This window comes from Myotis myotis, unplaced genomic scaffold (assembly GCF_014108235.1).
Source record: "Myotis myotis isolate mMyoMyo1 unplaced genomic scaffold, mMyoMyo1.p scaffold_m19_p_2, whole genome shotgun sequence".
In the NCBI taxonomy this organism is placed as follows: domain Eukaryota; kingdom Metazoa; phylum Chordata; class Mammalia; order Chiroptera; family Vespertilionidae; genus Myotis; species Myotis myotis.
Window position 1 is genome coordinate 188793430 of NW_023416324.1, and position 13038 is coordinate 188806467.

At 42.0% G+C, this 13038-nt stretch overlaps 1 protein-coding gene across 2 annotated transcripts in view; it reads left to right on the forward strand.

Annotated features, from left to right (window-relative positions):
• The window catches only part of ZBBX (zinc finger B-box domain containing), a 102462-nt gene extending 89836 nt beyond the window's left edge, over positions 1–12626 (forward strand). For both annotated transcript variants that reach the window (XM_036351937.1, XM_036351938.1), the window contains 2 exons: positions 10309–10447; positions 12476–12626. In XM_036351937.1, the coding sequence (XP_036207830.1) occupies positions 10309–10447; positions 12476–12602 (266 nt within the window). In that variant the 3' untranslated portion in view covers positions 12603–12626. The remainder of the gene's footprint in view (positions 1–10308; positions 10448–12475) is intronic.
• The last annotated feature ends 412 nt before the right edge of the window (positions 12627–13038 follow it).

Consider the following 13038-nt stretch of genomic DNA (forward strand, 5'->3'; position numbering starts at 1 on the left):
GGGGGAGTTGGGGCACCGCACCCTGTCACCCACAGAGCAGGGCCGATCAGGGGGTTGGGGCGCTGCACCCTGTCACACACAGAGCCGCAGGGCGATCAGGGGGTTGGGGAGCTCCCCCCTATCAGGCACAGAGCAGGGCTGATCAGGGGGTTGGGGTGCCTTCCCCTGTTACGAACAGAGCAGGGCGGATAGGGAGGTTGTGGCCCCGCCCCCTGTCACACACAGAACCACAGGGCGATCAGGGGGTTTGGGCGCTGCCCCCTGTCACACTGATCCCGGTGCCGGGAGGCCTCTCAGCTCCGCTGATCCCGGTGCTGGGAGGCCTCTCAGCTCCACTGATCCCAGTGCTGGGAGGCATATTACCCTTTTACTATATAGGATAGAGGCCTGGTGCATGAGTGCGGGCTGGCTGGTTTGCCCTGAAGGGTGTCCTGGATCAGGGTGGGGGTCCCTACTGGGGTGCCTGGCCAGTCTGGGTGAGGGGCTGAGGGCTATTTTCAGGCTGGCAGGTGACTGAAGCTCCCAACCGCTCCTTTATATCTTTCTTTTTTTTTTTTTATTCTGGGCCTGCTTTAGCTCTGGCTCCAGCTCTGAGGCCTCTGCTGCTGAAAGCAGGTATCTGGTTCGTTTCGGTTCTATAATTGAAACACTGTATCAACTCCAGCTCTGAGATCCCAGCCGGCTGAAAGCTGGTTTCTGGGGTTTTGTTTAGCTTCTATATTTGTTACAATGTTTCAAACTGCAAGCTCAGAGGCCGGCAAGGCAGGCGGAGAACGTTGGAGTCCTCCGTCACTGAAGCAAGTAAGCCTGATGTTCGCTTCCAGCTGCCTGGCTGTCGGCCGCCATCTTGGCTGGCAGTTAATTTGCATATCGCCCTAAGTAGCCAATGGGAAGGGTAACGGTCATATGCTAATTACCATGTTTCTCTTTTATTAGATAGGATTCTTTACATGCTATGAATTTTGGATCCTGGTTTGTTTGTTTGCATAGCTAGTTGCTATCATTTCTTTGTATCTTACTTGCTCTTACTCATTGTGGGTAGCTTTTCTCATATCCTCTGTCTTTTCTAATATAGTGAGAATCCATTTTTCTTGAAGTGCTTTATACCTGCACTGAGATCTGTCAGTTTTCTCTTTGGAGATATACTTGTGGGTTGACTATTGCAGTCTTCTGTATCCTGCTAGCTCAAAGTCCAGGAGAGGATAGATGAAGGACTGGAGAGCTCAGCCTCCTTTGTTGGAGGATCTAGGTTCTCTTATCATTTAAAAAAATTGTATTAAATGGCAACTTTCATTGAACCTGGTTTCAAGTGCATTCTGTCCCTGTGGGGACACCTGTAGGTTTACAATTTACTTGCCTCTGCTTGTCAATACTTTTGATATTCTCATGTTCCTATGATTAGCATATTGGGTGGGAAGGGGGTTGGGATGCATAGCAGTAACACTCAGCTACGTCTCAATTAATCTTCTGTTTATGTCTTTGCTTGCCCCTTGTCAAAATTTATTATGTCAACTTGTGGCCCTTTCTTTGTGTGGTTCCTTTTACAGTTTTTTTAAATATGTTTTTATTGATTTTAGAGAAAGAGATGGAGCATGAATGAGAGAGAAACATTGATTGGCTGTCTCCTGCATGTCCCTTACTAGGGATCTAGCCCCAAATCCCGGCATGTGCCCTGACCAGGAATGGAACCTGGAACCTCCTGGTTTATGGTTCTGTGTTCAACCATTGAGCCACACCAGCTGGGCTGTTCCGATTTTATTTTAATTTTTCTGCTTTTTCTATTTCCTTATAAGTTGAGGGAGGAGAGTTTATGATTCATCTTTACCCGTCTGCCCTTCATTTGCTTTACTCTATATTTCTAAAAATCAAATGTAAATCTTCTGGGAGGTAATACACTGAAGGCAAATTGTAATATAAAGCATGTCTGGTCTGACCTGGGTCTAAAGGGACAAGTTTTTAATCAGAAAATAAAGGGTTTCTTCTTTTGATAGATTGATAAGTTCCATTATTTACAAATGAAATCCAGTACTTACAAACAATAGTCTTATTGTATGTGTTTTTCTAACCACTGAGATTTTTTTTTTAATTTTTTAATATATTTTATTGACTTTTTACAGAGAAGAAGGGAGAGGGATAGAGAGTTAGAAACATCGATCAGCTGCCTCCTGCACACTTTCTACTGGGGATGTGCCCACAACCAAGGTACATGTCCTTGACTGGAATCGAACCTGGGACCCTTCAGTCCGCAAGCCGACACTCTATCCACTGAGCCAAACCAGTCAGGGCCCACTGAGCTTTTTATTTGCCTTTATCACTCTCATTCTTACATGCTTCCCTTTTGCCCTGTGTCTCTCATCTTCTCATACACCAACCCCTGCATTTTCACTGGAATACATAACTTTTCACATATGAAAGCAAGCCTATGGCTCAGGAGCAGGAGGCCATCACTTACACACACTTGACCCCGGCACAGCTCTCTTTTCATCTGGGGAGATTAGCTTTGGATGAGTTCACAGCTTTGAGGCACTCTCCTAGAGCTGAGGATGGAAGAAGATGGCACATCAGCTGAATCAACCCCACAGTCAGTGAGGTGACAGATGCTGGAGTGAAATCAGGCCCTATTCTAGAAAATTCACTGATTCTGCACAAGGGTTTTGTATTCTGTTTAGCATCAATGGGCAGAAAAATTCCACCCACATTTTGCCACTTATGATGCAATCTGGTAAAACTTCTGTGATTTGGTCTCATGCAGACACAGCTACACAATTTGATGCTTATACAAATGTAAATGTGCTCACCTCCCTGTGAAAGCTGTGTGTTTGTGAGCAGCTAACCTTGACCCATTTCCTGTTAGCTCTAGGATGCATCCACTTCCCTAAGTTCGGTGGCAAACAACCTGGCCAAAGAGCGGGGAGAAGAAAAGACAGAAAATAACTACATTAAGTAAAGTGTTTCTCCTCTGATTCAGATTGCTGCAGCTGATATCAGAGCCATTTCAGAAGTAGGCGTAGGCGAGGTGGGCACAGCAGGGTATGCCTGTGTGCAGACACAGCTTCCTGCTGAATCAGGAGAAAAGGGGCAGCAAAGCCTCCAGGCTGTTGGGGGGTGGGGGGTGGGGCGCGGGGACCGGACAGGGGAGCTGGTTCCGAGATAAAACACTCCCTTACTAGCTTTGTGACACTGGGCAAATTATTTTCTTAATCTCACTTTGCATCAGTTTCTATATATGGAAGCTGGGTATAGTAATAGGCCCTATCATAAAATTGTCCAGTGATTGGATTTGAATTCAAATGTGTATTAAATATTATATTTACAAACATTTATTTCTGTTTACAATAAGGAGTTTGGATGTCATTCTAAGAGTCCTGCCAAGCCACTGGGGGTTTGAAGTAGGGACACACACACACATAAACACACACAAGCTAACTCAGCTGTGCCTACATAGTAAGTCCTGGAAAAAAAAAAAAAGTTCAATTGTATAAAGAATCAGTGGGTGGTGCTTTCTACATACAGTAAGATAAGGTACTCTTGGTAAGTCTAAATTTCAGGGGAAAATATCTAAAAGCTATTTTTATTCTATAACTATGTTTTCTTCTAGGCTGCTTTGAGGATTATAGTTAGCTATAGCTCATGCCTTATTATCTCCACACATATTTTTGTAAATAATACTACAGTAATTTCCTTAATAAGCTCAACATATCAGTATAACCTACTTATTAAGGTACCTTGACAGGTTTCAGATGTTATGGCCTAAATAAATTTGGAAAGTATCAGAAAAGATGCATTATGAGAAAGTAGCAGTAATGAAGTACTTTAAGGCACGTGCTTTTCAATAATTAAAAATGATTTGTTTGCTTCAAATTCATTCTGACTTGTGGTTTAACATCCTTGTTGGTCCTTTAATTCCCATGCAATCATTTGTGTGAGTTTATAGATAGTTAACTGAACCAAACAATTAAAGAGAGGAAATCACCTTCTTTTAAACAAGAAAGACTAAACGTCTACCTGATATTATCAGATGTGGCCAGCTGTCTGTGATGTAAAATAGTGAGTCAGTGGCTTCCTATGTAATTGGAGCCTCTGTTTATTGGTTGACCATCAAACACGATATTAACTTGTAGAAGGCCTACTTGGGGTTTATAGTTAGCAAATTCACTAGATAAGACATCCAGGTAATGATAGGTTAGAATGGAAATCTTTTTGCTTTGGAGCAACTTCGAATTTCAGGGAATAAATAGAATGCTCCATATAAGTGAAAGTCAACATATTAAAAATGTTCTGATATAAGGAATATGAACCCTTTCAATGAGTAATAATATTCATTATTTGTTTTTATATATAATACTAGAGGCCCAGTGCACGAAATTCGTGCACCCGGGAGGGGGAGTCCCTCAACCCATCCTCCACCTTCTCCAACCTGGAACCCCTTGGGGGATGTCCAACTGCCGGTTTAGACCCATCCCACAGGAGCCTAAAAAGGCAGTCAGACATACCTCTCGCAATCCGGGACTGCTAGCTCCTAACCGCTCGCCTGCCTGCCTGCCTGGTCACCCCTAACCCCTTTGCCTGCCTGCCTGGTCACCCCTAACTGCTCTGCTGCCAGCCTGATCACCCCTAACTGCTCCCCTGCTGGCCTGATCACTCCTAACCACCTCTGCCTCAGCCTCCCACCCGGGACCCAGACTTCCCTCCCCTGGCTGGCCGCAGTCATCTGGGCTTCCCTCCCTCTGGCCAGCTGCAGGCACCTGGGACCAGGGGAGGGCAGCTTCGCCCGGGCCGCAGCCACAGGTGCTGGCGCCCAGGACATTGGGCGGGCGGCCTGCTTCGGCTTCTCTTCTCCCAGGCCACAGCTGCAGGCGCTGGCACCCAGGACTGTGGGAGGGCAGCTTCGCCCAGGCTGGCTTTGTCAGGAAGGACATCCAGAAGATGTCTAGTCTAATTAGCATATTACCTTTTTATTAGTATAGATTGCTTCATTTGCTCTTCATAGCTACTCTGGAATTAGACAGGTGCTATTTTTTATTTTCCTTTTGTGGGTACTGGCTCTGGGCATGGTAACTGCCATGGTCTCCCCTTTGTACATAAGCGCCCAGGCACAAACCCAGGTAGGTCTGTTCTATATGCCTTTGTCTTACTACCATATCAGAATGTCACTCAAATAATTTGAAATCCTTACTTCAAATCAATATTGTGACCACTAGAGGGGCAGAATGAAGGTAAAGGGAAGAAGGTTTGGGGGGATAAACAGGCGAGATCCAGTGGCAGAGCAGAAGGGAAATGGAGGGACACGAGAGCAGGAGGCTGAAGAGCTGGGGAGGGGCTCACAGGGTGCAGAGCGCGTGTCCTGGTTGTCACATCCTCCTAAACACTGGTCATTCGTAGCTATGCTGCACAGTTCTTTAGAAATGCTTATTGTTTTTGGTTCCTTATGTAAATAACCATCTATGTTTCCATTCTTTGAAGTTTTTAACTTTTTAATGTTTTTAAACTTTTAATGTTTCTTTGGTCCTTCCTTTATTCTTTCCTTTATTTCTTTACTCATATTTGATTATTTTTGTGTGGAATAAAGTTATATGAATATGTTTTAAATTACATGAGTTTTAGAAATGCACCCTAGAAGTTTACATTTAACCAATATTTTTGTCTAATTCTTTTTTTAAATTAAATTTATTATTTCTCCATCACCATTTATCTCCCCTCTTCCACCTCCACCCTACCAGTCCCTGCTCCCTTTTCTGTATTATTGTATTTCAGAGATATTTCAATGATCAGAGAATATACTCTTACACTAGGGATAAAAAATCCATTTTTCAACAATCAGCTGACCTGACAGTTTTAAAGTAAAATTTTCAATATAAATATCAATGCAGTTTTCCTCGCTCTCTATTAAAAGGTCAGAAGACTTGGGTTTTTGTACAATTGACCTTTTAGGTTTAGCACAAACTAACCTGCAACAGGACTGTATAAGCAAGTTTTATATTTTTTCTGTCGTGAAAAGTCAAGTGATGTCAACTTTGCACCTGTTACCTTGACAAGATGTTTTGAAATAGAATTCTGAGAATTAATAATTATACAAAAAACCAGGCCCATTTTATTTGCACAATTTAAATTAGTTCTGTGTTCATTTAATTAAAACTCAAATACATAACAGAGGTTGAATACCTTCCTGGTGGTATTCTTCAATTCTAAGCATCATTATTGAGTTTTAGTACCCTAACCCTACCAATTCCAAATCCTGAATTGACTATTTTCCCACAAGTAGTATTGCCTATCATTGGGTCATGTAAAGGCGCCTGGCATACCCATATTCTTTTACTTAGTGGAAAATTGGGAGAGAAGATAGTGGCCTAAAGCTAGAGAATTAGATTCTGGGACATAAAGTACAGTGGGGCCTTGACTTACAAGTGTCCCGACTAAGGAGTTTTTTGAGATACCAGCTGTCTCTCGGCCGATTTTTTGCATTGAGTTGATAGAGTAATTTGAGTTGACGAGCTCCCTGCCTGATGCTCCTTAATGAACTTGGTCTCTGAACGAATTAAACTCGTAAGTCAAGGCCCCACTGTATTTTATGACATAGGTGAGCTAAAGGAGCTCAGGTCTAGTTCTAGTTCTTCGACTATGTGTCTGTGAGAATTTCAACAAGTTGCCAATCCTCCATGGGCCCTTAATTTCCTAATTTCCAGCAAGTGGGGATGAGACAAAAATTTTATCTGAGAAATCTTTTGTTTTTCCTCCAAATTAATCTTAATTAATTCAAATTATTCAAATGTAAATAAGACCAAGAAAAGCCCTCCTGATTGCTTTAGCAGTAGCTTCATCCTTAAGCCTACTGAATTTCTCCACATATCATAATATGAAAGTCAGTGGGCTAAATAATTTTTAGGGCACTTCCAGTTATACATGCATTGAGGTCTATCTTACCTTAGAAGAAATAATCTAAGTAACTTCAAATTAATACTAATGACCAAAAAAAAAAAAAAAAACCCAAAAAATCTCTTCAGTCAAGTATATGATACATTGTGGTTTTGATTCCGGTTGTTTTTCCGGAGCAGGATGCAAGGGTGATTTCTTTCCCAGGTCCTTGTCCAGATAGATTCAAAGAATGAAACCACGGACAAAAGGTGGTAGATGAAAAGGGTGGAATTTTATTGGAAGCAAGTACAGACTCCCAATAGGGAGGAGGTTCCAAGGGGGTGACCCATTAAGCTCCTTTTTTTCTAAGGTTTATAAAGGCTGCAGTTCTTTGTCTCTTGATATTCCCTTCTCATTGGTCACTCTTTTGCAGAATATCAGCTCAGAGCCCAAACCCCACATGGTACCCATCTCCCTTTCTCTCCTCCTTCAGTGGTAGAATTCTCTGTCTCCTGTGAAAATCTGTTCTCCTCTTTTTCCCACTTGTTGGCATTTCTCTATCCTCTGTGAAAGTTTGTTTCTTTTTTCTCCCCATACCCTGTGGCTTTTCCTTATCTTCTGTGAATGGATGTCTTCCTCTCCCCTTATCCCGTGGCACCTTTTCTCTCTCTCTGTGAATGTATGCCTTTTAGCAGCTCCAAGCCCTCACCTATGCCTTCCTCTCCCATAGATCCTCTTTATTTCTAAATCTCCCTAAACCGCCCTATTTTATCCCTAAAACTCCTTTCAGTTTGGTGTCTGGTCATTCTGATCAGGAGGGTGTTTACTTGGCACTGTCATCAGAATAAAGGGAAGAGGAGCACCCAGGAATTTAACAATTTTAAAAGTCAGCATAATCTTATATATAAGTTAGATGACTCTTAGAATTGTATCAACGACAGAGAGAAGGCATTATGGCCTTTATAATATAGTAATCATTTTTTTTATACTTGACTTCTTAGTAGTTTATATAAAGACTAGAGTCCCAGTGCACAAAATTCATGCATTGTGGGGGGGGGGGGGCCCTCAGCCTGGTCTGCACATTCTCCAATCCGAGACCCCTCTCAGACATCCCACTCACAATCCGGGACCACTGGCTCCTAATGGCTCACCTGCCTGCCTGCCTGATTGCCCCTAACCACCTCTGCCTGCCTGCCAGATCACCCCTAACTACCTTTGCCTGCCTGCCTGATGCCCCTAAGCACTCTCCCCTGCAGGTCTGATCACCCCTAACTGCCTCTGCCTTGGCCCCCACCACCATGGCTTTGTCTGGAAGAACATCCAGAAGATGTCCGGTCTATCTGGTCTAACTAGCATATTATCCTTTTATTAGTATAAACTGGAGGCCCAGTGCACAAAAATTTGTGCACTCGTGGGGGAACGGGGGTCCCTCAGCCTGGACTGTGCCCTCTCACAGTCTGGGACCCCTCGGGAGATAACGACCTGCTGGCTTAGGCCTGCTCCCAGGTGGCAGAGGGCAGGCCCAATCCCTAGGTGCAGCCGCTGGTCGGGCTCAGAGCCAGGCCGATTGGGGAGTTGGGGCACCATCCCCTGTCATGCACAGAGTAGGGCGGATCGGGAGGTTGCGATGCCACCCTCAGTCACGCTCAGGGTAGGGCCGATTGGGGGGTTGGGGCACCGCCCCCTGTCACACTCAAGGTAGGGTTGATGGGGAGGTTGTGGCACCACCCCATGTCACGCACAGAGCAGGGCCAATCAGGGGGTTGGAGGGCTGCACCCTGTCACACACGTAGCCACAGGGTGATCAGGGGGTTGGGGAGCTCCCCCCTATCAGTTACAGAGCAGGGCTGATTAGGGGGTTGGGACCCCGCCCCTTGTCACACACAGAGCCGCAGGGCGATCCTTTTTTTCTTTTTTTTATTCTTGGCCAGCTTTAACTCTGAGGCTTGGCTCCAGCTCTGAGGCCTCGGCTGCTGAAAGCAGGTATCTGGTTTGTTTGGGTTCTAAAATTGTAACACTGTTGCGGTCCTGCTCACTCCAGCTCTGAGATCCTGGCTGGCTGAAAGCAGGGATCTGCATTTGTTCTATAATTGAAACAATGTTGCGGTTCTGCTGGCTGAAGCCTGGCTAGCTGAAAGCAGGTTTCTGGGGTTTTGTTTAGCTTCTATATTTGTAACTATGTTTCAAACTGCAAGCTCAGAGGCCGGCAGCGGAAGGCGGGGAACATTGGCTTCCTCCGTCACTGAAGCAAGCAAGCCTCATGTTAGCTTCAAGCTGCCTGGCTGCCGGCCGCCATCTTGTCTGGCAGTTAATTTGCATATCGCCCTGATTAGCCAATGGGAAGGGTAGCGGAGGTATGGCTAATTACCACGTTTCTCTTTTATTAGATAGGATATGTTTGCTTATATTTTTGCTCACATAACTTGTACTATTTTTTCTTACCTAGGCTGAACCATAGGCTAGCTTTACAGAAAAGGAGAAGATTTAAGACTTCTCCCCTTTCACATACAAATGTTTATTTTCTACCCAAACAAAGCCAGGAAGCAAAAAAAACCACAAAAGGGCAACTTTGCCAAGACTAACATTTGCCTCCCACTGTATGGAGGTAAAGCTTTTATTTCTTAGAAGACAAAAAGGGATAATAAAGTGTTTAACATTCAGATAAGTTGAGGAGTTGACAGTATTCTAGCTTTAAGAGGATCACTTGGTTTTCTTTGTATTTTATGAATTCTCAGGGCATTGGACACTTTTCTTAGGTATAATGTATATTGTAAAATTAATATGGCTGTTTGAAATAAGTCAGACAGAGAAAGACAAATGCTATATAATATCACTTACATGGGGGTCTAAAACAGCCAAACTCATAGAAACAGACTAGAATGGTGCTTGCCAGGGGCTTTGGGGTGGGAAAAACTGGGAGATGTTGATCAAAAAGTACAAGATGAGGAGTTCTGAGTATCTGACATACAGGTAGGGATTGTAATTAATATTACTGTATTACATATTTGAAAGTTGCTAAGAGAGTAGATATTAAATGTTCTCACCACAAAAAATAAATGGCACTTATGTGATGTGATTGAGGTTTTAGCTGACACTATGGTGGTTATCATTTCACAATATATGTTTCAAATCAACACATTGTACACCTTAAACTTAAAAAAATGTTTCATGTCAAATATATCCCAATTAAGCTAAAAAGTAAGAGTGGGGATTTGCTAAACAAAAAATCAATATGGTAAAAGTGACTTGATACCCATGCCCTAATCTGGAATCTCAAAACAAATTTACCTCATTCTGTGACCATCCTACAAACATTAGAAACTTTAGAGATGATACAACATCTATGATCCTCTTTATACTAGTTATAGTTTACTCTGGATACAATGTCAGAGCCATATGCTGTGCATTTGTTTCTTGAATTTATGTGTTGACAATTCATGAAATAAAATATTTCAGATCCTTCGGAAAAAAGTTACAGCCTAACCTCAGAAGAGTCACCAGCCTTCAACAATGATTCGCTGAACATAAGTCAGGCTACCCTACATTTCTTTAAGACCTCACATTCCAGGGACCCTTGTGGAATTAAGGAACTGAGGTAGGTTATATGTAAACATAATGCATAGTAACAATTTGGACAAGCCCCAACGAATTCTCTTTGCTATATGAAGAAAGATTGTCCCCATGTGTGTACTTTATATGGCTATTCATGTAAAATTTTTGTGTCCTTTGCTGACCTATTGTAGGGATTTAGTAAAAGGCTTATGAAGACATTGCATTATTATAAAGTATAACAATTACTTATAATATGAAAGTATATAATTCTCTGCTGTAAAACATGTCAGAAAAATGTAAAAAATGGAATTCAATAACCACCCAACATTTCTTTTTAAATTGAAAAGCAGTTGCCTTACTTTCATTAATTAACCTAATACTTTTAATTTTAAATAAATTTTAATACTTTGCATTAGTAGAATCTTACTCAATGTGAATAAAGTTTTCAGAATGCAATATTGAGAGGTTTCTTTCTTGAAATCAACTCCATGCTGTTGATGATAGCATAATTCAGTTTGTTACCATTTTACTCGTTCCTCACATAAGGTAAGAGCTTTTAGGAATGGTGACCAGTTTATAGGGAACATACTAATATACTAATAAATGCTTAAGAAATGTAGTTTACCATGTCACTCTACTATTGACATTCTGGAACTCCTTGTAAAAAGAGGAGGGTTTCTCATATGTCTGTGATAAATGTAAATAAAAGCCCCTTGTATTATAAATTTCTTTGATTGGTTTGAAGTCTGATATTGCAGTAAAAGGAAAGCACAAGTTTTTGTTTGTTTGTTTTTTGAAGAAGGAGATAATTTAGCTGTGGTTCTTGGCTTTTTGCATTTCTAACACTAAAAGTTTATTTTTAAAAGGGGTAAATCTAAAGTTGCCATTTCCCCAACCCCCCACCAAAGTAATTAAAGATAAAAGAAACCTACCACTTACTGTCACCACCGTTTCATAAAATAAAGAACAATTAGTACAAAAACGTAAGGGGAACACATTAACAGAATAAAAAACTGTGCTTTAAAACTAAGAATGTCATGAAAATGCCATTACCAGTGAACATTTTTTTAAAAAAATATATTTTATTGATTTTTTTACAGAGAGGAAGGGAGAGAGATAGAGAGTTAGAAACATCGATGAGAGAGAAACATCGATCAGCCGCCTCCTGCACATCTCCTACTGGGGATGCGCCCGCAACCCAGGTACATGCCCTTGACCGGAACCGAACCTAGGACCTTTCAGTCCGCAGGCCGACGCTCTATCCACTGAGTCAAACCGGTTTTGGCACCAGTGAACATTTTTATTCACAGTTAGATCTGCACTGGTTCACAGACGAGAGTGTAGGCTCTGCTATTTAGCCAGTGTTGGACATAAAAAAAAAATCCAAAGAACAGTTATATCCATCATGGAATGTTAGGCAAGTATTTTATATTTAGTGCCATACATGGACTGACAATTGAGATCATTTAAACCAAAACATCTGAGTGGTGCAGGCCCCCCACTGTTCCCCACTCTACCTCTTCTCCAACTCTGGAACCTTACACGCTGGAGCCTCCAACAGAGCTGCCTCTCCACAATAAAGCACAAAAAATAAAATAACTCAATAATTATTGTCATTCATTCTGGTTTTGGCATATCTTGACTGGCTATCCACATAGTCCTAATTTACTGTACACAAAAGAGTTGATTTATCTGGCAGTCTACATTCATTGGGATTCTATTAAACAGCCAATGTAATGATGAATGTCCTTAATGTTGACCCCGAGGCTCAGCAAGTTTCCAAAGTGCCTTCTGAATCATCGGTGAAAGACACAGTCAGAGACTGTAAAACCTTCTCTCCTTGGTACCACTGTGACTTTATTTCTTGGGAGAGGGAAAGTGATGAGAATTTCTCATTAAAAGGAGGCTTGGTATATTGGGCATGTTGAAAATTATGGCCCCAGTCTGAGGCGGCCCCCTCCCATCTGCCTGCCTCCAGTGACTTCTACGTATGTAGTATTGATCAGAAGATAAATGAAGAGTTCAAACCTAGTTCTGTATATTGTGTATTGATCTTTTAATGTATTTCCAGATTTTCTGAAAAAGATACTGAGATTCAGTCTTTCCTGACACTTTCTGAAAACAGCAAGGACGAGGAGGAAAAGGACTGTCTTGACAAGCAACATGTCATCATACTACCATGGCCGAAGAGCACCTAAAGGTCATTTGTTCTTCACTTTTTACTTTTTGTACCCAAAGTAATTGGAAAAAAAGTTAACAACTAATAAAAGTAACCAAGGAATTACTTCTCTAGTGCTGGAGATTTTCATTAATATTTCTGGTATTTCAAGATTTTCAGACTAATAAAAGTTAGTAAAATTAAAAGTTTAAGAACTTTGTCTTCCAACTAATATATTGTGTATCAAAAAATAATCTATATCGCAGATCCTATGAGTTTAGAAAAGTAATAGTTACCTGCAGGTGTGACTCAGTGGTTGACCGTGACCTATGAACCAGGAGGTTGTGGTCGATTCCCGGTCAGGGCACATGCTCGGGTTTTGGCTTGATCCCCAGTGAGGGGCATGTAGGAGGCAGCTGATCAATGGTTCTCTCTCATCATTGATGTTTCTATCTCTCCCTCTACCTTTCTCTCTG